Source organism: Watersipora subatra, chromosome 6 (assembly GCF_963576615.1).
Source record: "Watersipora subatra chromosome 6, tzWatSuba1.1, whole genome shotgun sequence".
Lineage (NCBI taxonomy): Eukaryota > Metazoa > Bryozoa > Gymnolaemata > Cheilostomatida > Watersiporidae > Watersipora > Watersipora subatra.
In genome coordinates this window covers 4428298-4454411 of record NC_088713.1, presented here as the reverse complement: position 1 = coordinate 4454411, position 26114 = coordinate 4428298, and the positions used below count along the sequence as shown (strand labels likewise).

Below are 26114 nucleotides of genomic sequence, written 5' to 3'. Positions count from 1 at the left end.
CTGAGAATTTCCCTTTGAGTACAAACTCTACCGGTGTTCCCTGATATACTTCAGCTATTCTTCCATCTATGATGAACTCTGATTGTTCTGGTACACACTTTCTATCAGAGGTTGTTGGCGCAGCATTCAGAGTCACCAGCGTGACTCCCAGTAAAATGAAATATTTAGTAAGCATTCTCAGGTAAAGTAGAAATAACCAGTTAGTAAAAGAACAACTCGGTCTAAATTCTTGTTGTGTACAATACTGAGACTAGGAGTTTCTCTCTATATATATAGGCTACTGAGAGACATTGACCAATATTCACTTATTCAGATAGAGATAAGATAAGCCTAGGAACCTCCCACTTTATGATGTTGAATCATCTTCTTCTCTGATTTCATAGATTTACTCTAGTCATCTCTGATAGTGACTATTCTATGGTTTGCTGACCTTGACACTCTATCATAATTTTGGTAAACCCACTATTTTCCTTACCGTGTATTCCTATCATAAATTAACTCTCTATATTCAGACAAGCCACACTTTTCATCCTTTAACCAGTGTTCCTAAAATTTTTAAATGTTTTTTCTCATTGGTAATCCTTGGAGTGCAGTTCCCATATAAAAAGAAATTGATTATATAATTTAATAACTTCTCACATTACAAACTGTGTTGATGCTGGCACTTTTGATAACATGAAAACACATAGTTGATATTAACAACATTATCATAACAAGTTATTATAACAAGTTATTATATCAAGTTATTATAACAAGTTATTATAACTAGTTATTATAACAAGTTATTATAACAAGTTATTATAACAATTTAGTATAACAAGTTATTATAACAAGTTATTATAACAATTTATAATAACAAGATATTATAACAAGTTATTATAACAAGTTGTTATAACAAGCTATTATAACAAGTTACTATAACAAGGTATTTTAACAAGTTATTATAACAAGTTATTATAACAAATTATTACAACAAGTTATTATAACAAGTTATTATAACAAGTTATTATAACAAGTTATTATATCAAGTTATTATAACAAGGTGAGATGTTTTGAATATAAGAGTAGTTGATTTTGCGGCATTAAAAATGGAAATAAACTACTAAAGTTACAGTAAATAACACACTATTTAGTTAACTATAATTTTCTTTAAATTATCTACTGACTTAAGGCAATTGTACAACTTAGTGCACCATATTGTGCAATATTGTATGTAGCTTTTCATTTTTAGGCAAATGGAAGAGCCACTACGTAAACAAACCCAACTACAAGCCCACAAGTAAGTAGGCAAGTTGGTAAGTGTGTTTTATCTAATCATTTGTCTTATTGACAAATGATTAGATATGAAAACTCTCAACCGCATTTTATCAAGTTCAATGTACGATACTTTTAAAAAGTTAACTTAATTTTTATTTTTTCAAGATAAAATATACAAATAAACAAACCTAATGGTTTATACTTATTAGATAGATTGACTAAAGGATAAAAATTTCAAAAAACTGTCAATGGATATAATTTTTTGTTTTTAAATACATTTTTTTATGCAAATTTTTTTTATTGAAAACAATAGAATGTGCATAAAATGATAATTTGTAACTTGTTAGTAAAAGACACATAAGTAGAAGCGTTTTTTTGAAAAAGATTAAACTATTTTTTTCAACTTTCCTGAGAAAATTACGAATGAAGCTGATATTTGCAGAGTTCACTTGTAGTGTAAACTGATAGTGATACAGATGAGGAGATAGCAGATTTGTTTACACAGAAGCTCATGATACTGATAGTTAAAGATGCAAGTGATCTGCTTCGCATGACACTCACCTGCACAACTTGTCACATGAGCAACAGCTTATGCTTACAGCTAGTCACATAGACTTGTTGCACAATGTTAATTGACATCATACGACATTTGGCAGTAATTCAGATTAGGTCTTGTAAATGTTTTAGTGATAATTGTTACAGTAGGTACAGCACTATATCTGCTCTTGAGTTTAATAGCTTTTAAAACCGGGAATTGTTTGAAAATTTTTTAGAATTGTATTTTTAGCAAAATGTTATCCTTTTTAACGGTTATAAAACTTTTAAGTTTAAACTTTATACATGAACAAAGCTTTTTTGTGAAATTGTTTTAGCTCTGCAGAGTAGTAAGTATAATGCCTAAGACACTGCTAAATTTTGCAATGGTCAAACAACGCAAGCAGTAAGGTTACAAATAAAACATATTACGCCTTAAAACATCAAAAAGATCAAGTCAGTGTAAATACTAACTTCCTTGAAAACCACAACTAATAAGACATAACACTGACTTATTAGATTAACAGAATTAATAATCGTCTCAGAGTCTCTTTGATAGAAAATAAAGTTTAATTTATTTATTGAAAGAAACAGATAGATTGGCTCTGCCATTAAAAGCTAATCTAAAACTAAAATATTTCAAAATAGTTTTTAAAAGTTATCTCAACTAAATTAAGTTTTTATAGTTAATACATAACCATAGTCTGATTGAAAAATCTGCAATTTTTGAACCTCTATATAAACTGCATTTATGATTAAAATCCAGCATGTAGTAAACTTAGATACTTTTGGATGCAAGTGATTTGCTCTGTATGACACTCACTTGCACAACTTGACACATGAGCAACAACTTTTGCTTACAGATAGTCATGTGATAGACTGTTGTACAATATCAATTGAAATTTTATGACATACTGCAACAAGTCAAGTAAAAATTTGTAGAAACTTTTCGGAGATGCTATAGTTGTTAGAATGCCTTGTCTGCTGTTTAACTTGTTGATCTCAAAGCGAAAAGTCGTTAGAAAGTTTTTACGTTGCTGTTGTCAGTAGAATTATTATTTTTGAAAGTGTAAAACTGTTGATATAAACCATTTTTATTACTACGGTGAGAATTTAAAGCTTTCTCACCAAAAAAGCTGTTAAGTTTTACAAATATGATATAAATTATTAATGATTTTATGATAATAATAAATATAATATTAAAGCAGCAATTTTTTCTTCTTTTGTTCTTTTATGTTCTTTTAGGATTTTAAGTAGCTCCAAACTAAAATAGTGAAAATTTTCACGATTTGAATCTTGGTTTAAATTTTAGTATGTAGATGTCTCTGTAGATAAATGTTTTCCTAGACAAAATATTATTTAGAATAAAATTATAAAATTAGCATAAAAATTAAAAATATTGCATTATATTACATATAATACAGAATATATAATGGCTGAAGTAGGCCTATATATTAAGTTTTCACACTGTTCAAACAATATTGTTTTATTTCAGAAAAGATAATTGCAGTCACTACTTTTTAAATAAGTTACCGCAAAAAAATTAGCAAACAACTACAATTAACACATATTTATCCTAATAAATGAAAATTCAAATCTAATATAAGTCAAGTTATTATTGATTGTAGGTGTGTAATTTGTGTAGCTGTTTATAAATACATTAGAAATTGTTATTTGCTTTTAAAGAAAATCTGTTCATAAAATGTTTTTACAATCTACTGGCAGAAAAGAAATAAGTTTCTAAGCGAAGAAAAACGAATTTTTGCGCACTTTTCAAGAAAAAGCCAAATTTTTTTAAAACACAGATAAGATCATGCCAGATGTTAATAACCATGTAAATACAAAATATTGGAAAACCACAAAGAGTAAATTACACTACTGGCTGGTAAAAGTAATGTAATTGACAATAATTATCCACCTTCCTTAGTTAAGACTGTATTTCCTTTGTTTACTTGCATGAGTAGATAAATTAAATGGGCGCTAGAATATAAAAATGAAACTGTAAATATCTCAAAATAATTTTTGAAAGTTACCTTAGCTAGATTAAGCTTTTAAAGTTCATATATAACTTAAGATTAAGCAGCCTGCAAGCTTCATACTCTGATAAAATAGTTGTTAATCTGATAAATTTTTGAAGGAAAAAATTGAGTGGCTCATTGAAAAAATAAAAGTAAGTAAAAATGAATGGTATAAAAAAGTGTTTAGAAATAGATAATATAACAAATTTTTTTAAATTATCGCAAAGTGAATTGCAAATTAAAAGTGGTAAGTAAATTTTAAATCCTTAATAAATCAATATTTCATAAGCAAAAGTGAATTTCTTTCCAAAATCATTAAAGAGACTTAGCTGAAGCCATGTTAACAAAATTCATTTAGTTGGAAATATGTTAAACAAAGATATGTCAATATTATACTTCCTTGGGAAAAATCTTTGTGACTTTTACAGAAAGCCAGGCGTGTGACTAGTCATAGAAGTAAGCTATAAGACATGGGACTTCCTGCTGTGAGCTGAACATGTGACTGTTTGTCAAGTTACGCTGTGGGATACTTGACTTCATGCAGAAAGCAACACATGTGATTGGCTGTATAAATAAACTAGGACATGTGACAAGTACCGCAGGTTGGTGTCATACAGAGCATGTACCATGTGACCTGCAGTTTGTTTACTATTCTTATCATCATCTCATTTGTAAATATCTCTCATAATCATATGACGGAGTTGAGAGCTTAACTAACGGAAACTTACACTAGATCAGTTTATAAACACCGCTAGCAAAAAACCTGTTTAAATCTGAATGAAATAATTACTGGTCTTCAAGTATAAGTATTACTTTAATGCTAGTAGCAATAGTTGTTAAACTGTAAAGTCTAACTGTTTTAATTCAGAGTCATATAAGTTTCGAATTGTTAGAGAGTCTCTTTTTGTATAAAATAAACTGACTAGTGATCAGCTTGGATAATCCTTGATTATAATAAAGCAACATCTGTTCGCTCAAACCTTTGCTTGGAGGTTAAACAAATGCCTTATACAGGGATTGAACACAGGTATAATGGCCCTTGCCATACAATATTAATTCATTCCGGTGTTAGTATTTGAAAACAAAACGCATGACACAGGAACTGAACGCAGATATAGTGAACCCTGCCATACGATGTTAATTCGTTCCGGCGTTATTATTTGAAAACAAACTGCATGACACAGGAATCGAACTCAGATAATGCTTTTAGCAGCTGATCAAACTACTAACTGTTTCACTCAAACACCTTTCTGTCCATTGAGTAATTGTACAGATAGATATAACTGATGATGATCTCTTAGGCGTCGTTATACTATCAGTGTGCTAGTATATAAACTAAAAATATCAATATTATATTACTTCTTTGGGAAAATTCCTTGTGACTTATTACAGAAAAACAGGTGTGTGACTAGTCATAGAGCTAAGCTGTAAGACAAATGACTTCCTGCTCCGAGCTAAACATGTGACTGTTTGTAAAGTTGTACTGTAGGATTTGTGACCTTCTGCAGGAAGCTACCCATGTGATTGGTTGTAGAAGTAAACTAAGGCATGTGACAAGTACTGCAGGTTGGTGACTTGCAGAGCATGTATCATGTGACCTGAAGTTTGTTTACTATCTTTATTATAATCTCATTTGTAAATATCTCTCATACTCACATGACTGAGTTAGGAACTTAACTCAAAGAAACTTATACTTGATCTGTTCATAAATACTACTAAACAAAAAATTTGTTTACTTTGGAATAAAATTATTATCTATATTTAGGTATAAGTTTTACTTTGATGCAAGTAGCTATAACTATTAAACTGTAAAGGTTAACTGTTTCAATTCAGAGTCATATACAATCAAAATTGCTACAGACTTCGTTTATGTATTAAATAAACTGACTGTTAATCAGGCTTTATAAATCTTTAATATAATACAAGTTTAATATTACTATCCTTTTATTATATTTAAGTGCAACATTATTAAAGTACTATTATACTATAATAAAACTTTATTAATTTGTAACAAAATGTATTGTAACAAAGTATTATAATAATTGTAATACTGTAATAAAAGCCATGTCTGTCTGTCCATCCAAAGCATTACTTGAAGGTTCGAGAAAATGCATAACACAGAAATCGAACAGAGAAATTCAGCTTAACAGCTAATCAAACTACCAACTGCAATAGTTGTCTACCTTTCAATGGCGCGGACTAATTGTGCAGATAGATACTGCTTACGATAATCTCTCAGGCAGCACAGAACTGTCAGCGTATTATACATTATAGTATAGTACATTGTACAGTATACTATACTGTACGCTGTATAGTATACTATACAGCATACAGTATATTATAATAATAACAACGAAAAGCGTCAGACCAATAATATTTTACTATTCTTTCTACCAACAACAATTTAAGCCTGATTCCGTGGACAGAAACAACATTCATAAACATCTTTTCCAACTATTTCTTAATGTATAATCTGTGTTAGCTATAGTGTGAGCATTGTACTAATGTATTTTAGTGAAAGCACAAATGACATGTAAGTTCATTGATCCTACGCAAGGACTTACAAAATAGTATATATCATATAAACAATATATTTAGCAGCTATATTATACAGTGGTGTCAGAATGTCTTTGTCCGCCTCAAACCTCGCCGGCCATTTCAGGCAAATTTGTTGTGGAAATCATGCAGTGGTATTAAACCCTGACTAATCATGCATCATTTAATTAAAAGAAATTTATCTGTAGATTTTGTTGACACTATCATTAATAAAATTAGTGTCAATCAAGGATCAATAATGATTAACTCATTTTCAAATAAAATATGACATTTTAAATTTTAAGTAGATTATTATCACAACAATGGAGAGGCTGTTGGAGAGCATGTGCCACACAATTTTATTGTCGTGCTCACTGTAAGAGGAACAGCTAGATATTTCAGAACTTATTCTCTTCAACATCAACCAGAGATAGAAAAAGTGTCAACGACATCATCATTCACTTGCATACGATGAAAAATCTGAGCAATAAAAAAATAGCGGAGCAGCTGCCAGTCTCTCACTCTAAATTAAATTACGTGGCGAAGAAGTTGAGGCAGCATCAAACCACCAAAGATCTACCACAATCCGGGCGTCTGAAACAAACAGCCCTCCGACAAGATCGCGTACTTGCTCGCCTATTCCTGGCTAACCAAAAGTTGATGAGCAATGAACTGAAAACAGATTGGAAGGAGGCATGCGAAGCTGACATGGCAAGGCCATTTGTCAGACAGCAGCTCTTAAATGCTAGTCTCTGTAGATGCAAGGCTACCAAGAAACCCCTAGTGAATGAGAGGCAACGAAAGGCATAGCTTTTTTGTGCACGCTCGCACAAAGCATGGACATATGAGTAGTGGCCGTGAATGATCTTCAGCGATGAGTCGATATTTACCCTGCAACAACATCGAGGAAACAACTTTGTGCAGAAGAAAGGGTGAAAAGTTTAGACCTGAGTGTTTCTCACCCACTGTTACGTTACATTTATGTTACTCGTGACATGAGAAAGTCTAGCCCAAAGTTTGAGAGTTTATTTGGCAGAGCGATAATGTTCTTCTGGCAGTTTTCCTCCCCTCAGCTGTTTCTATATATAAATATACATCTAGAAAACAATGGGTATTGCATCAATAAGGTGAATAGACCAGAGATTATATTATAAAGCATATTGAAACATGACCAACTACAAATAAAAGTAATAAAGAGAAGCGCATGACTTTACAGAGTAAGATGATTCAGGATCATAAAGGGGAGGTGCCTAAAATTATCTTATCTGAACTCAAGTAGGTAAACATTGATAAATAGCTTACAGCATATATAAGGAGGCCTGTATAAAACCAGCAGCATACATTTCAACAGCATCAATATACAATAATTTGATTCAGTACAGTTTTTATTTGAGCTGAGAATGTTTACTAAGTATTTTATTCTACTATTATTTGTACTGGTGACTCTTAATGCTGCACCAACAACCTCTGATAGAAAATGTGTACCAGAACAGTCAGAGTTCATCATAGTTGGGAGAATCGCTGAAGTATACCAGAGTAAACCGCTAGAGTTTGTACTCAAGGGAAAATTTTCAGCTGATTATCGAAATGGAATAGAGGCGATTGTAGAGACAGTCTTTGATAGAGAGTCTGGAAGTTTCCTAGCAAGCTACACACAACTGAGAATGAAGGTGAGCGACCGAAATATATTCAGTACATACGCATAATATTATGCATATAGATGTCGTATTATTGCATTTGTGTAGAAAATATGAGCGCTCGAGTTTCCCTCTGAATTACTGGCATTCAGCCAGTAAATATGTTTTCATGCCTCTAACCACTAAGCATACTTTACTACTATATTATAAAATATAACTGGCTAATTTAGATATTTATTGTTAGGTATTCGAATGAGAAAAGAGTTAAAAATAATTTGTCCTTTGTATGGCCCCTGGGTAGTTTCAACTACCTGATACTTTTTTCTACTAAAATAAATAAAGAAACACAAATCTCACACACCTCATATCTCTTCCGCTCTTGCTGACTATTTAAACCATTCACACAAATATTCAGTATATTTTATTCTGAAAGATTTCACTTTGTATTTTTTACTCGCTATATGAAAACTGATTTCCTACAACCTTGCTCATAACTTTAGTTTAAATATTTTACTTCTACTGCTGTACAATAAACCTGCCGCGAAGCAATGCTCTAGGTAGGTGTTAACAGCCAGGTTTTATAACTTTGCTAATGTTACATTCTTTTTGAGAATATTGTCTTACTTTTGTCTAGTTTTTTATTTAGAGATATATTCTAAATACTTTTTAAAAATAACTTTTCACACATATTCAAAGCTAACGATCAGAGCCATTAATGTACTTTATTAATAAACTTCTAATTGCAGAATGTTACCTATCTGATAGACCTTGCTAACAAAGTGTGTACTAAAGGAAATGGATTTCCAGTCACGAGGCTCTGTACAGATAGTCGTAAGTGACACAAATAACTTTTATCAAAGAGCCTATTTTAATGTTTCATCCTTCTTTGCCCTTCTCTGTTTATAGTTGGAGTAAACTCATTTTTGTCACTGTTAAACATGGAAAACTCTTGAAAAGTTATCTGCTTCCAAGTATCTGAAACTTTAAATTATGGAACAAAGCTAAATCTTTTGTTGTAACTACTTTTGTAAAAAACTTTTGCGAACAGATAATGACACTTGACAATATGTTTTATTAAGAACGTTGTTCTTGAATGGATAAAAACAATATATATGCAATTTAGTTTTTAAAACATAAAAAGAGTTTAAAAGAATGAGAATACAAATTACATATAATTTAGATAATTATCATTAAGTATTTAAATGAAAAATATTTAAGCATATTTTTTCTTTTTGTATGGGCTCCTGTGTAGATTCAACCGCTTGTTACTTTATTTTACCAAAATAAGTGTAAGGAAACACAACTCTCACACACCTCATATTCCTTCCGCTCTTCTCTTCCATATCTCTTATAGTTTAGATATGTGATTCAGTTTTTAAAACATACAAAAGTTTAAAAATAATGATAATAAAAATAACATACCACTAGCTATAGTAAGTTATTTTTTATGAACTAATAAGTCAGAATAGTTAGTAGTCTGTATGCTCTTACAGCTGGACTCAGGTATATAGACTCATGGACAATGGGTACACAGATGACTGACACCTACATCTATGATGAGCCTACAGCTAAAAGGAAACTCATTATGACCATGTTTAGAGACAGTTTTACTCAGGCAGCTGCTGTCATTGATCAAACTTTCCAAGGAGGTGAGTTGTACTTGTTGGAAAATTATATTAGCGTTATATTTCTGTAAACTTTGATTTACGTAGCTAATAATTATTTTATATCTATAAAAACTTTATCAATTTACTAGATTAATCATTATTTTAACAATAGCTTTTTTAATTTGTAGTAAATTGTCTTTTTGAGCAAGTTAAAAAACACATGTCTTTGTTTATATTTCAGTGCCTCAGCAAGTTTCAGTGCTGTACGGAAACCAGACCTTAGGAATCAAAGACCCAACAATCTTTAACATTCCTTCTTTCTGCAAATAAAAAACTTTTATCAACATAATAAAGATGTAATGTTACTCATTACAAACCATTATGTTTCTATTTAATAATGTGATAAGAGTTTATCAAAGTCTTGTGTTGTCTATTGCCTCTGCTATGTTTTTTGTGTGTGATTCTGTAGTCTTTTTACTAATAAAACAATTTATCCAAAATAAAGATACAAAATAACACTTTAGCCTAATCCGAACACAGTGTATGACGATCATAAGATCATAGACTAACACTTTAACTCTGCTATTCATGTTACAACTTTTAATGGGCACCATCTATCTAACCAATAGTATTTAACTAGTCTGAGTTGACCCAATTTTAATAAGCAATTTAAATACTAGCATGTAAGTACTTTGTTGTATGGGTAGGTTTTAGTATAGCACAAAATTGCAACAATACTGAGTCACAGTCTCTTCCTTTACCATAGTACACAACTTTATAGTTATCATGTACGCAAACACAACTAGCTATCCTGCAATAGCATGAGTTGATGGTACAACTTAGATATTTCTCTAAAGTTAATTATATACGCACAACTTAAGTCCTGCTGTTCACTAAAGGATTCAATATAACAACATAGATTCTGTGCTAACTACAGAAATGGTAAATATAACAATACAGATGATAGATAACGGTAGCAGTGTTGACTGTAATAATATATCTGCCATAATAACTAGAAAACTAATCAATCTAGATACTATATAATTCAGTATATTTGTTATAGTAACTAGAGAAATGGTCAATATAACAATATATATGCAACAATAACTAATAATACATGAATAGCTGTGTCTGCTAGCTGTACATTAATACTAAGGTAGTGTGAGCAGTTTATGAGGTTTTGTTGTAAAGAATTACTCCTATTTTTCATAACCATAAACACTGCTATATTTTGGTAATTTTTTGTTGAATTTCCCGTGACTAAAATAATAAATCATTCATGCAATGCATCGAGCATTTGATAAAATCTATATAACCACTCAGATTAGCATTTGCATAACCATAGCTAATATGTAGTTGTACAAGACAAATCAAATAGTTTGCTTCATGCACAATCAACTACGAGGGCTCTGAATATAACTTTACTTTGGACTCAAATAAGCACTGCAAGAGATGAGTCTTTTATCAAATGTTAGTATCACAAATACAAAAACCAAATAATTTGTATTCAAAACTTGTGGTTGGAACTTTTCTACACTCAAAGATTTTATGGTGTCAGAATATTTTTCTTCTAAGAGATGCTGTCACAAGACGTCAATGTCATTAGTTGTGCGAGGTATTACCATAAACGTAAAACGTTAAAAAATTTGTAAACGCAAAAAATTGGATATCTTCATGATGAGCCTCTATGTCAGCAGAGCTGATACAAAGTTCATGTCACTGAGCAATTTATTTCAAGGTCAATGCTAAGATACACTGTAACGGCAACCCTAGAGTATTGTATGAAAATTGTACACAATTGCGCGCTCTTGTATTTTGAAGGTGAAATTGGGCTGCCATGATTCATGTATTTGGGTCAGCTGTTTATTTTCCTGTTCACGGTTTATTTGACCTGGTGGATGATCAATTGGTAGGCTGCCTGAACTGTTCATTATTGCGCAATGCACTAACTTTCAATAATGAAAATGTAGTGACAATGCTTTCACCTTTAATAAAAGCAACAAAGGAGTCGGTGAAATCCTATTGCTTACCAATTGCAAAAGTTATTTTAGTAATTTATAAGTTCTAATTTTATACTTAGCAGTAGTTGTTTACATATCTACAAGATTGCCACTGTATAAAAGTGAGATATTGTTTCAAGACAGCAGTACAGCATGAACAACGAAGAGGTGTGCTCAAAGGTATAAGTGACACTTTCGACTGTATCTCTCAAGTAGATTGTAGTATTAGCTAGTTCCGTGACAGAGAGTACAAGGTGTGTGATTTCTCATTTTTATATAGCCAGTATATACTAATCAACTGCAATTTTAAAGTTTCAGCAGGATGGCTATAGTTTAAGATTTCAATGCCTTTTACATCTACATGTATTTGTTGCTGCGCCAATACTAAATTTATACCTCAGTATATGCTACTTCTACCAATGCTATATTTCATAACTGCTTAAAGAGTGATGCAAAAATTTTATATATTATGTAACTGTTGTGAATTTCGACTGAATGACAAAATGTTGTCTATTGATGCTTTTTATAATATGCATAATTCTATTGTAGTTTTTACGTTGTAAACTTTAGCCAATAAAGTTTGCATCATACACAAACCCAACTCATATCTATACGGAAGATAGCTACATACACTCTGGTGCATATAATTTTATGAGCAATTTTCTCTAGCAAAATATGCTAGATTATCAGCTATTCTACTTGTCATTGAATATTGATAAAAATTCTATAATTATTTACATTGATTGCAGTTTGTGTAAAAGAACAAGATTTTAAACATTTGTGTTGAACAATAGGTCTGTATCATTTTGGAGCAGACGGTTTTATGAAGAACGGATGTAAGCAGTTTTTCATTTTGTCAGGTAAATAAGACTGTAGTTGAGTGATCCACATTTCCTGAAAATTTGTACATGAAGTTATTGAGGTAGGATACAATGGCTTATTATAATTTATTACAGCAGGGACAGAGAAAATAGTACACTTGCTGTAGTAGTTGCAACTCCAAAATTATTAACAGAGTTTGCAATGCAGCCCAAATTTCTACGAGTTACACATTGTTGATGGTTGATCCTTTATCAGTTTTCAATATGAACTGCTAGTACTCGGAAACAATATGTTAGCTGAACTTTTATTGTATGATAGTACAACCAACTAATAAAACAACATGCGGCTTTCATCTTTAGGATAACTCGCATTTGCAAACGGAAATATCCATAAACTGTAAAACCAGAAAATGGTAACAACAACACTTAGATCAATAACCACAAAATGATTTATTATAAGTAATAGTGATTAAACTGTATATTAATAATTAAAGTTTGAAGTACAACCAGCTTTAAATACAAAAACAAATTTCTATTTTTGCCAAAGTTACACTTAGACAAATATTTGTGAATCACAAAACGAGGCAAGTAGGAACAAAGTTCCATCAGAATTATAGATTAATTTACTAAATAAGTAATTTTAGAGTAATCTGGCAACATCACATAAAGACCTCTCATGTGCAGAAGGAAGGAATGCTGAATGTTGTTGGGTCTTGAATTCCCATGGTTTGGTTTCCATACAACACTGAAACTTGCTGACGCACTGAAATATAAAATGATCGAAATGAATGCGCATGGTGTAGTAACAATAACAATAATAGTATTGAGTATGAAAAACACCCAAATAGTAAAAACATTCATCATTTTAAAAAATATGAATAAAAATCCTTATTAAATTTTAACCACAGAAGCCAAAAAAATTAATAGCGCAAAAGATTTTAGAAATATATTTTAACAGGTACAACTCACCTCCTTGGAAGGTCTGATCAATGACAGCAGCTGCCTGAATAAAACTGTCTCTAAACATGGTCATGATAAGTTTTCTGTAAGCTGATGGTTCATCATAGACGTAGGTGTCAGTCATCTGTGTACCCATAGTCCATGAGTCTATATACTTGAGTCCAGCTGTAAGAATATACAGAGAGCATTAATTTTAATATGGCACCGATAAGCAGGTGATATACAAGTGTCAGACACATGATATGATAGAGAGGATCTAAACATGCTGCTAGCAGAGAAAAGTAGAACTACCTGATGTAATAATGAGTATATACTTACGAGTATCTGTACAGAACCTGGTGACAGGAAACCCATCTCCTTTAGTACATACTTTGTTAATAGAGTCTATCAAATAGGTGGCATCCTACAATCAGAGGTTTATAGTAAAAAACAGTTTATAAATCTCCTAGCATTGAATTCTTACTAAAAAGCTAATAATTTGGTATAAGTTAGATGTTTGCCATCAAAATATTTAAAATGAAAAAATAGTTTTAATAAAATGGATTCGGCACCAAAAGTTCATGTGTGAGAATATCATAATATAACAATGTTGAGCTGCTTACAGTTAATCATAAATATATAAACCAAAAAATAAACACAAAGTGGAAATATCAAATTGCCAAAAACCTTATAATAATACAATAAATAATTTCATTCAGAAAAGAAAATCTGAAACCATAATCATTTGTATAACAATATTCGACTGCTGTGAGCTTTTTTAAAAATACAGTCTTTAACTTACACATGTGACTATAAAACAATGTTTTACCAATCACAAATCTTTTGAAAACTTTTGAAAGTTTGGAAACAAAATTTTTTAATTTTTTTGTACAAACTATTAAGAGAACAATTTACATTGTCTGTTTGGTAAAATTTTTAGTACAAAAAAATTAGTTCGCATTCAAAAATTGTGTAAAATAAGTAAAATTACAATTTCTTGTTGCTTACCTTCATCCTCAGCTGTGTGTAGTTTGCTAGAAAGCTTCCAGACTCTGCGTCAAAGACTGTCTCAACAATTGCCTCCATTCCATTGACGTAATCAGCTGAAAATTTCCCCTTGAGTACAAACTCTACAGGTGTACCCTGGTATACTTCAGCTATTCTTCCATCTATGATGAACTCTGATTGTTCTGGTACACATTTTCTATCAGAGGTTGTTGGTGCAGCATTCAGAGTCACCAGCGTGGCTCCCAGTAAAATGAAATATTTAGTAAACATTTTAAGCTAAAGTCGAAATAACAAGTTAGTAAATGAACAGCTTGATCTAAACTCTTATAGTGTACAATACTGAGACTAGGAGTTCCTCTCTACATGTATATATACTGAGAAATATTGGCCAATGTTTACCTATTCAGATAGAGATAAGATAAGTCTCGGAACCTCCCACTTTATGATGTTGAATCATCTTCTTCTCTGATGTCATAGATTTACTCCAGACATCTCTGGTTGAAACTAATCTATGGTTTACTGACCTTGACACTATCATAACTTTGGTAGACTTACTACTTTCCTTACTGTGTATTCCCATCATAAATTAATTTTCTATGTTCAGACAAGCCACGCTATTTATCCTTTAACCAGTGTTACTCAAAATGTTTAAATGTTTTTTCTCATGGTCAATCCTTGGAGTGCATATAAAAAGCAATTTATTATATAATTTATTAACTTCTCATATGACAAACTGTGTTGATGCTGACACATTTGATATCATGAAACACATTGTTGATATAATAAGGTGAGATGTCTTGAATATAAAAGTAATTGATGTTGCTGAAACGACATAAAATAGAAATAAACTATTAAATGTACAGTTATTAACACACTACTTAGTTAACTATAATTTTTGACAAGTTATCCACTAACTCAAGACAATTGTAGTTCTTAGTGCACCGTATCATGCAATATTGTATGTAGCTTTTCCTTTGTAGGCAAATGAATGACCACTATGTGAACAAACCCCACTACAAGTTCACAAAAAAATAGGCTTATTGGTAAGTGTGTTTTCTCTATGTACATTTATTTTATTGACAAATTATTAGACATGCAAACTCTCAACAGCATTTTATTAGGTCCATTATACTATATTTTTAACAATAAACTAATTTTTTTTGGATAAAATACACAAATAAACAAACCTGTTGGTTTATACTTATTAGATAGATTGACTGAAGGGTAAAAATTTCAAAAACTGTCAATGGATTTAGTCTTTTTGATTTTAGTTACTTTTTAATACATAATTATTTTTATTGGAAACAATAGAATGCTGATCAAATAATAACTTGCAAATTGTTAGTAAAATAGAGATAGTGATAGCGAAATAAATTGTTAGTAAGAAGCGTCTTTGAAAAAGACTAAACTATTTTTTGTCAAATTTGCTGACTAATTTACCTACATTGATATTTTCAGGGTTCACTTGTAGTGTAGACTGACAGTGATACAAGTGAGTAGTTATCAGCTTTGTTTACATAGAAGCTCTCGATACTGATAACCAAAAATGAAAGTGATCTGCTCTACATGACACTCACTTGCACAACTTGTCACATGAGCAACAACTTAGGGTTACAGCTAGTCACATGATAGACTTGTTGCGCAATGTTAATTGACATCTTATGACGTATGGCAACAAATTAGGATATTCTTTTGTAAAGATAACTGTGACAGCAGGTACAGCACTTCATCTACTTCTGAACTAGATAATTTTTACTATAAAAACTATTGAGAAAATTGTAAATCTCTACTTTTGGCAAAATTGCTACGATCTTTGATAGCTATACCACTTTAAAATTTAAAACCATGCATAAACAAATGTTTTTGTGCTAAAGAGTTTTAGCTTTACATATTCTTTACATAATATTTCATAAATACCATATTTACATATTGGTAGATGTAATGCTTAACCCTTTCACTGCTGTGTGAGCATCTACGCAAAATCTATGCTCGACTAGTAGTAATCCTAGTCCACGTAGTAACTTAATTTTATTATTTGTTGACAACATAACCAACGATCTTTAGAAATTTTATGGTATCGACAGTGGTGTTCAAAGAATTTTCTATAAACTTAGCTTAAATTTACGAGGCAACTTAAAATTTTTGTTTGAAACTCAAAAATTCAACTCAAAAATGTACAGTTTTTATTTTTGACGTTCGAACTACAGTGTTTAGTGTTATTATGGCTTTCGTAAGGACCTCTCGAGTTAGAAAACAAAGAACTGCTTATGTTGATGAAATAGTAGCTAATTCAGATTTAGAGTTTAGTAATTACACAGATAATTAAAGCAGCAGTACCGACTCTAATGGTGGTAAAAGTAATAATTTTGTAACAGTAAGGAACATTGTAGAGGATCGTTTTACCTTCGTTGCGATTGTAGCTTCACATAGCTTCACAGTACTTTAGCAATGCACAAAGTATAGATACATTGAATTTTCTGCATAGCACTGTTTTCTTACATGTTGGCCAAATAAAATATATAAAAAAATTTTTCTAGATAGAATTAAAGTTGAAAAAATTGTATACACAGCATAAAACAAAGTCGGCAGTTTTTGGTAAAATGGCTGGCACTAAGCCGATACCTAAATTTGTACATGGACGGCAGTGAAAGAGTTAAAGAACTGCTAAATTATACAGTGATCTAACAATGCAAACAGTATGGTTCACAATAAACAAAATTCGTCTGAAAACACCAAAAATATCACATTGGTGTAGGTATGAAATTGCTAAAAAACCATAAACAATCATACATAACATTGACTTGTTTATATAGAGTATTTTATTGGCAATAATTTCATTTCACTAATAGAAATGTTTTTCAAATTAGGCCAGACAACAATAGAAAAACAAAAAAAGGAAAAAAGCAACAGTTAGCCATTGAAGTTGAATAAATAGTCTGACAAATAGCGTTTAAAATGCCTTTCTCTGCTAAGTTACATACTTGTTAGATTAGCGGAAATGAAAACCACCCTAAAGTCTATTTGATACATTTAGAAAATAAATTTACTTTGTTTATTGAAAGAAACAAATAAGTTTACTTTACTATTGGAAGCTAGTTTAAAGCTGAAAAAAAAACACAAAAGTAAAAGTCTTTTTTAATAATATTGAAACCATTTTGTTTAATTTTTAAAATAATTTATTCACACTGAAGCTGATATTTACCGGGTACATCTCTAATATAAACTGATAGGGATACAGATGAGTAGATATCGGCTTTATTTACATAAAAAGTCTTAATCATGATAGTTAAAGGTGCAAGTGATCTGCTCTGCATGACACTCACTTGCACAACTTGTCACATGAGCAACAACCTATGCTTACAGCTGGTCACATGATAGACTTGTTGCACAATGTTATCTACATCTCTACTATCTATATGATCGCAAACAGAAAATTATTGAGAAAACTTATAGATTTGTGTTTGCACTAAAAATGCTAACTGCTTTGATAGCTATCAAACCTTCAAACTTAAAACTACGCATGAACAAAGTTCATTTTCCAAAAAATCTTTAGCTCTACAGAATGGTAAATATAATTCCTGAAACACAGCTAAATTTTACAATGGTTTAATAACGGAAGCGGTATAGTTCCAAATAAAAACCTATTTCTCAAAAAACCAAAAATATCCTGTTAGTGTAAATACGAAAATGCTAGAAAACTACGAATGATCAGAGATAACAATGACTTGTTAGATTAACAAAATTGACAATCATCCTAAAGTTTCTTTAATAAAAAATAAATTGACTTTGTTTATTGAAAGAAACAGATAAATTTGCTCTGCCATCAAAGGCTAAAACTGGAAATATTTCAAAATAGTTTTCAAAAGTTATCTCAGCTAAATTAAGTTTTTATAGTTAATACATAACTCAAGCCTAATAAACAAATCTGCTACTTTTGACTCTCTGTATAAACTGCATTTATTTTTAAAATCAAGCAGGTATTAAACTTGGACACTTTTGGATGCAAGTGATTTGCTCTGCATGACACTCACTTGCACAACTTGTCACACGAGCAACAGCTTATACTTACAGCTAGTCACATGATAGACTTTTGCCCAATATCAATTGAAATTTTATGATATTTTGCAGCAAATCAGAAAAAAATTGTAAAAACTTGTCAGAGATGCTATAGTTGTTAGAACAATTTGTCTGCTCTTTAACTGGTTGACCTCAGAACGGAAAGTTGTTGGAAAGTTTGTATGTTGCTGTTTTCAGTAGAGTTATTTTTGAAAGTGTAAAACTGTTGATATAAACCATTTTTATCACATTGATTAGATTTTAAAGTTTTCTCACTAGAAAGCTGCTAAATTTTACAAATATGATAATAAAACAGCATTTTTCTTTCTTCTTTTGTCATTTTAGGTTTTTATGTAACTCCGAACTGAAATAGTAAAAGTTTTCATAATTTTTATCTTGGTTTAAAGTTTATTACGTAAGTGTTTTTGTAGATAAATGTAAATGTTTTCCTAGGCAAAATGTTATTTAGAATAAAATTGCAAAATTAGTTTAAAAATTAAAAATATAATATATATAATATATAATGCCTGAAGTAGGCCTATATATTAAATTTTTGCATGGTTCAAATATTACAGTTTTATTTCAGAAAAAATAATTGCAATCGCTACTTTGTAAATAAATAACCAAAGAAAATTAGCGAACAACTACAATTAACAAATACTAATTCTAATAAATAATAATTTAAAGCTAATACAAGTCAAGTTATTATTGATTTAAGGTGTGTAATTTGTGTAGCTGTTTATAAATACATTAGAAATTGTTATTTGCTTTTAAAGAAAATCTGTTCATAAAATGTTTCTACAATTTCCTGGCGGAAAAGAAATGAGTTTTGAGGCAGAGAACAATAAATTTTTGCGAATTTTTCAAGAAAAAGCCAAAGTTTTTAAAACACAGATAAAATTATGCCAGATGTAAATAATCATGTAAATACAAAATATTAGAAAACCATAAAGAGTAAATTACACTACTGGCTGATCAAAGTAATGTAATCGACAATAATTATCCACCTTCTTTAGTTAAGACTGTATTTCCTTTGTTTACTGGCATGAGTAGATAAATTAAATAGGCGCTTGAAGTTAAAGATGAAGCTGCAAATATCTCAAAATAATTTCTGAAAGTTAACTCAGCTAGATTAAGTTTTTAAAGTTTATATATAACTTAAGATGAAGCAGCCTGCAAACTTCATACTCTGATAAAATAGTTGTTATTCTGGGAATTTTCAAAGAATTGAAAAAAGAAAGAATTGAGCGGCTCATTGAGAAAATAAAAGAAAGTAAATATAAATGGAATAAAAAAGTATTTAAAAATGGTGAATATAACAACAAATATTAAATTATCGCAAAATGAATTGCAAGTTAACATTGATGAGTAAAATTTAAATCATTGATAAACCAATATTTCATGAGAAAAAGCTATTTTCTTTCCAAAATAATTAAAGAGATTTAGCTGAAGCCATGTTAACAAAATTTATTTAGTTAGAAATAAGTCAATAAGAGATGTCAATTTTATAATTCCTTGAAAAAAATCCTGGTGACTTTTTACAGAAAACCAGGCGTGTGACTAGTCATAGAGGTAAGCTATAAGACATGGGACTTCCTGCTCTGAGCTGAACATGTGACTGTTTTTCAAGTTACGCTGTGGGATACTTGACTTCATGCAGAAAGCAACACATGTGATTGGCTGTATAAATAAACTAGGACATGTGACAAGTACCGCAGGTTGGTGACTTGCAGAGCATGTACCATGTGACCTGCAGTTTGTTTACTATTCTTATCATCATCTCATTTGTAAATATCTCTCATAATCATATGACGGAGTTGAGAGCTTAACTAACAGAAAATTACACTAGATCAGTTAATAAATATCGCTAGCAAAAAATCTGTTCAAATCCGAATGAAATTATTACTGGTCTTCAAGTATAAGTATTACTTTAACACTAGTAGCAATAGTTGTTAAACTGTAAAATCTAACTGTTTTAATTCAGAGTCATATAAGTTTTGAATTGTTAGAGAGTCTCTTTTTGTATGAAATAAACTGATTGGTGATCAGCTTGGATAATCTTTGATTATAATAAAGCAACATCTGTTCGTTCAAACCTTTGCTTAGAGGTTAAACAAATGCCTTACACAGGAATTGAACACAGATATAGTGGACCCTGCCATACGATATTATAGTTCGTTCCGGTGTTATTATTTGAAAAAAAAACGCATGACACAGGAGTCGAACTCATACAATCCTCTTAGCAGCTAATCAAACTACCAACTGTACCACTCAATCCCCTTCTGTTCATTGAGTAATTGTACAGATAGATATAACTGATGATGATCTCTTAGGCAGCATTATACTATCAGTGTACTAGTATATAAGCTAAGAAATATCAATATTATATTACTTCTTTGGGAAAATTCCTTGTGACTTTTTACGAGAAAACCAGGCGTGTGACTAGCCATATAGCTAAGCTGTAAGACAAAGGACGTCCTTCTCCGAGCTAAACATGTGAATGTTTGTAAAATTATAATGTAGGACTCGTGATCTCCTGCAGGAGGCCACCCATGTGATTGGTTATAGAAGTAAAGCAAGACATGTGACAAGTACTGCAGGTTGGTGTCTTACAGAGCATGTACCATGTGACCTGAAGTTTGTTTACTATCTTCATCATAATCTCATTTGTAAATAACTATCATACTCATATGACTGAGGTAGGAGCTTAACTCAAAGAAACTTATACTTGATCAGTTCATAAATATTACTAACCAAAGATTTACCAAGATTTACAAAGATTGGTTTACTTTGGAATAAAATTATTATCTGTATTTAGGTATAAGTATTACTTTAATGCAGGTAGCTATAGCTATTAAACTGTAAAAGTTAACCGTTTCAATTCAAAGTCATTTACAATCAAAATGGTTACAGACTCTGTTTCTGTATTAAATAAACTGACTGTCAATCAGCCTTTGTAAATCTTTAATATAATAAAAGTGTAATATTACTATCCTTTTATTATATTAAAGTATAACAATATTATAAGTTTTATTATAATATAATAATATATTATTATAATGAAGTATTACAATAGTTGTAATACTGTAATAAAAACCATGTCTGTCTGTCTGTCCAAAGCTTTACTTAAAGGTTTGAAAAAAGGCATCACACAGAAATCTAACAGATTCAGCTCAACAGCTAATCAAACTACCAACTGCAATAGTTGCCACCCTTCTATTGCGCTGACTAATTGTGCAGATAGATACTGCTCATGATGATCTCTCAAGCAGCACAGAACTGTCAGCGTACAATACATTATAGTATAGTACGCTGTACAGTGTACTATAATGTACGCTGTATAGTGTACTATACAGCGTACATTATAATATAATAATAACAACGAACAGCGTCAGACAAATAATATTTTACCATTCTACTTACCAACAAAAATTTAAGCCTAATTCCGTGGACAGAATTAACATTCATAAAAATCTTTTTCAACTATTTCCTAATGCATAATCTGTGTGTTAGCTATAGCATGAGCATTGTACTAATGCATTTTAGCGAAAGCACAAAAGACATGTAAGTTCATTAATCATATGCAAAAACTCACGAAATAGTATATATTATATAAACAATATATTTAGCAGTTCTATTATACAGTGGTGTCAGAAAGTCTTTGGCCGCCTCAAACCTCGCTGGCCATTTCAGGCAAATTTGTTGTGGTAGTCATGCAGTGGGATTAAACACTAACTAATCATGCATCATTTAATTAAAAGAAAATTGTCTGTAAAACTTGTTAACACTGTCAGTAATGAAATTAGTGTCAATCAAGGATCAATAATCAGTTGTAAACCAATTAATGCCAATCAATGCGCATTAACTCATTTTCAAATAAAAGATTACACTTTCAATTTTAAGTAGATTATTATTACAACAATGGAGAGGCTGTTGGACATCATGTGCAGCAAAATTTTATTGTTTTGGTCACTGTAAAAAAAAACAGCTAGAGATTCAAGAACTTATTCCATTCAACATCAACCATGGATAGAAAAAGTGTCAACGACATCATCATTCACCTGCATACGATGGACCCTCTGAGCAATAAAAAATAGCGGGGAAGCTGCAAGTCTCTCACTCTAAAGTAAAGTATGTTGCGAAGAAGTGGAAGCAGCCTCAAACCATCAAAGATCTGCCAAGATCATGGCGTCTGAAACAAACAGTGCTCTGACAAGATTGTGTACTTGTTCGCCTATTCCTGTCTAGCCAAAAGTTGACAAGCAAAGAACTGAAGACAGATTGGAAAGAGGCATGTGGAGCTGACATGGCCAGGTCATGTGTCAAACAGTGGCTCTTGGATGTTGGTATCTGTGGATGCAGAACTCGCAAGAAACCATTAGTGAATGAGAGACAGCGGAAAGTATGGCTTTCTTGAGCACGCTCGCACAAAGCTTGGACAGAGGAGCAGTGGTAGCGAGTGATCTCCAGCAATGAGTCAACATTTACCCTGCAACAACATCAAGAAAACAACTTTGTGTCCAGAATACAGGGTGCGAGTTTATGTAGACCTGAGTGTTGCTCACCCACTGTTATGTTACATTTATGTATCTCGTGACATGAGAAAGTCTCGCCCAAAGCTTGAGAGTTTATGTGGCAGAGTGATAATGTTCTTCTGGCAGTTTTCCTCCCCACAGATGTTTCTAAATATAAATATACATCTAGCTATAAATGGGTATTGCATCAATAAGGTAAATAGAGCAGAGAATATATTATAGAGCATATTGAAACATGACTAACCAACTAACAGTAATAAAGAGAAGCACATGACTTTACAGAGTAAGATGATTCAGGATCATGAAAGGAGAGGTTCCTAAAAATATGTTATCTGAACTCAAGTGAGTAAACATTGATAAGTAACTCACAGTATATATAAAGAGGCCTGTATAAAACCAGTTGCATACACTTCAACAGCATCAATATACAATAATTTCATTCAGTACAGTTTTTATTTAGGCTGAGAATGTTTACTAAATATCTTATTCTACTAGTATCCGTACTGGTGACTCTTAATGCTGCACCAACAACCTCTGATAAAAAATGTGTACCAGAACAATCAGAGTTCATCATAGATGGAAGAATAGCTGAAGTATACCAGGGAACACCAGTAGAGTTTATACTAAAGGGGAAGTTTTCAGCTGATTACATAAATGGAAGGGAGGCAATTGTTGAGACAGTCTTTGATAGAGAGTCTGGAAGTTTCCTAGCAAGCTACACACAACTGAGAATGAAAGTGAGTAAACAAAATATATTCAGCATTTACTCATAATATTATGCACATACATGTAGATGTCATATTATTGCATAAATGCTTAGAAAAAATTAATGTTCAAATGTCCCTCTGAAGTACTGGAATTCAGCCAGTAAATATGCTTTCATCCCTCTAACCACTAAGCATACTTTATTACTACATTATAAAATATAACTGGCTAATTTTAGATATTTGTTATTAGGTATTTAAATGAGAAAAGAGTTAAACATACTTTGTCTTTTGTATGGCCCCCTGGGTAGTTTCAACTGCTTGATACTTTATTCTACTAAAATAAATATAAAGAAACACAAATCTTGCATGCTTCGTATCTCTTTCGTTCTTGCTGACTATTTAAACCATTCGCACAAATATTCCGTATATTTTATTTTGATTTTACTTTGTAATTTTACTCGCTATATGAAAACTGATTTCCTACAAACTTGCTCATAACTTTAGTTTAAATATTTTACTTCCACTTCTGTACAATAAACCTGTCGCGAAGAAAAGCTTCAAGTAGGTGTTAACAGCCAGGTTTTATAACTTTGCTAATGTTACATTCTTTTTGAAAACATTGTCTTACTTTTGTCTAGTTTTTTATTTAGAGATATATTTCTAAATACTTTTTAAAAATAAATTTTTGCACATATTCAAAGCAAACAATCAGAGCCATCAGTTACCTTTATTCTTAAACTTCTAATTGCAGAATGCTACCTATCTGATAGATCATGCTAACAAAGTGTGTACTAAAGGAGATGGATTTCCAGTCACTAGGCTCTGTACAGATACTCGTAAGTGACACAATTACCTTTTATCAAAGACCCTATTTTAATGTTTCATCCATCGTTGCCCTTCTTTGTTAATAGTTTGAGTAAACTCATTTTTGTCACTGTTAAACATGGAAAACTCTTGAAAAGTTATCTGCTTCCAAGTACCTGAAACTTTAAATTATGGAACAAAGCTAAATCTTTTGTTGTAACTACTTTTGTAAAAAACTTTTGCAAACAGGTAATGACACTTGACAATATGTTTTATTAAGAACGTTGTTCTTGAATGGATAAAAACAATATATATGCAATTTAGTTTTTAAAACATAAAAAGAGTTTAAAAGAATGAGAATACAAATTACATATATTTTAGATATTCATTATTAAGTATTTAAATGAAAAATATTTTAACATATTTTGTCTTCTGTATGGGCTCCTGCGTAGATTCAACCGCTTGATACATGTACTTTATTTTACCAAAATAAGTGTAAGGAAACACAACTCTCACACACCTCATATTCTTTCCGCTCTTCTCTTCCATATCTCTTATAATTTAGATATGTGATTCAGTTTTTAAAACATACAAAAAGTTTAAAAAGAATGAAAATACAAACAATAGACCACTAGCTATTATAGTAAGTTAGTTCTTATGAACTTATAAGTCAGAGTATTTAGTAGTCTGTATATTATTACAGCTGGACTCAAGTATATTGACTCATGGACTATGGGTACACAGATGACTGACACCTACGTCTATGATGAACCATCAGCTAACAGGAAACTTATTATGACCATGTTTAGAGACAGTTTTACTCAGGCAGCTGCTGTCATTGACCAAACCTTCCAAGGAGGTGAGTTATACTTGTTGGAAAATTATATTAGCGTTATATTTCTGTAAACTCTGATTTACCTAATAATTATTTTATATCTATAAAAACTTTATCAATTTACTAGATTAATCATCATTTTAACAATAGCTTTTTTAATTTGTAGTAAATTGTCTTTTTGAGCAAGTTAAAGAAAACATACATATATGTTTTTGTTTATATTTCAGTGCCTCAGCAAGTTTCAGTGCTGTACGGAAACCAGACGTTGGGAATCAAAGACCCAACAATCTTTAACATTCCTTCCTTCTGCAAATAAGAAACTTTTACCAACATAATGAAGATATATTGTTAATCATTACAAATCATTATGTTTCTATTTGATCATGTGATAAAAGTTTATGAAAGTGATGTGTTCTCTATTGCCTCTGCTATATTTTCTTGCGACTTTGTAGTTTTTTCACTAATAAATTAATTTATCCAACATAAAGATACAAATTTACACCTTAGCCTAGTCGGAACACAGTGTATAATGATGATCATAAGATCATAGACTAACACTCTGCTATCCATGTTATAACGTTTAATAGCCATCATCTATCTAACCAATAGTATTAACTAGTCCGAGTTGACTCAATTTTAATAAGTTATTTAAATACTAGCATGTAAGTACTTTGATATATGAGTAGGTTTTATTATAGCACAAACTTGCAACAATACTGACTCACAATCTCTTCCTTTACCATTGTACACAACTTTATAGTTATCATGTACGTAAACACAACTGGCTATCCTTCAATAACATGAGTTAATGGTACACCCAT

At 31.1% G+C, this 26114-nt stretch overlaps 3 protein-coding genes across 3 annotated transcripts; 2 read left to right on the top strand and 1 right to left on the bottom strand.

Annotated features, from left to right (window-relative positions):
- The first annotated feature begins 7548 nt into the window (after nt 1–7548).
- Nucleotides 7549–10057, top strand: LOC137397968 (uncharacterized). Its single transcript, XM_068084065.1, has 5 exons — nt 7549–7619; nt 7819–8014; nt 8728–8812; nt 9475–9630; nt 9830–10057. Exons 1-5 carry the CDS (start codon nt 7549–7551, stop codon nt 9916–9918), a joined length of 597 nt encoding a protein of 198 aa, XP_067940166.1. The 3' UTR covers nt 9919–10057.
- A 2471-nt stretch (nt 10058–12528) lies between these two features.
- On the bottom strand, nt 12529–14667 carry LOC137399022 (uncharacterized). Its single transcript, XM_068085166.1, has 4 exons — nt 14357–14667; nt 13688–13772; nt 13379–13534; nt 12529–13172 (listed from the first exon to the last, which is right to left on the bottom strand). The coding sequence occupies exons 1-4, from the start codon at nt 14624–14626 to the stop codon at nt 13084–13086; spliced, it is 600 nt and encodes a 199-aa protein (XP_067941267.1). The 5' UTR covers nt 14627–14667; the 3' UTR covers nt 12529–13083.
- Nucleotides 14668–23368: 8701 nt separating this feature from the next.
- Nucleotides 23369–25670, top strand: LOC137399023 (uncharacterized). The gene is made up of 4 exons (XM_068085167.1): nt 23369–23684; nt 24406–24490; nt 25162–25317; nt 25521–25670. Exons 1-4 carry the CDS (start codon nt 23415–23417, stop codon nt 25607–25609), a joined length of 600 nt encoding a protein of 199 aa, XP_067941268.1. The 5' UTR covers nt 23369–23414; the 3' UTR covers nt 25610–25670.
- The last annotated feature ends 444 nt before the right edge of the window (nt 25671–26114 follow it).

What these genes read in the sequence shown, in the direction of transcription:
- LOC137397968 (XM_068084065.1), top strand. Translation starts at nt 7,549, where the DNA reads ATGACTTTACAGAGTAAGATGATTCAGGATCATAAAGGGGAGGTGCCT. An exon ending in ATTATCTTATCTGAACTCAA is followed by an intron (nt 7,620 to 7,818) that starts GTAGGTAAACAT and finishes AACCTCTGATAG; the next exon opens with AAAATGTGTACCAGAACAGT. An exon ending in TGATCAAACTTTCCAAGGAG is followed by an intron (nt 9,631 to 9,829) that starts GTGAGTTGTACT and finishes TTTATATTTCAG; the next exon opens with TGCCTCAGCAAGTTTCAGTG.
- LOC137399022 (XM_068085166.1), bottom strand. Translation starts at nt 14,626, where the DNA reads ATGTTTACTAAATATTTCATTTTACTGGGAGCCACGCTGGTGACTCTG. An exon ending in ACACACAGCTGAGGATGAAG is followed by an intron (nt 13,773 to 14,356) that starts GTAAGCAACAAG and finishes CTCTGATTGTAG; the next exon opens with GATGCCACCTATTTGATAGA. An exon ending in TGATCAGACCTTCCAAGGAG is followed by an intron (nt 13,173 to 13,378) that starts GTGAGTTGTACC and finishes TTTATATTTCAG; the next exon opens with TGCGTCAGCAAGTTTCAGTG.
- LOC137399023 (XM_068085167.1), top strand. Translation starts at nt 23,415, where the DNA reads ATGTTTACTAAATATCTTATTCTACTAGTATCCGTACTGGTGACTCTT. An exon ending in ACACACAACTGAGAATGAAA is followed by an intron (nt 23,685 to 24,405) that starts GTGAGTAAACAA and finishes TTCTAATTGCAG; the next exon opens with AATGCTACCTATCTGATAGA. An exon ending in TAGGCTCTGTACAGATACTC is followed by an intron (nt 24,491 to 25,161) that starts GTAAGTGACACA and finishes ATATTATTACAG; the next exon opens with CTGGACTCAAGTATATTGAC.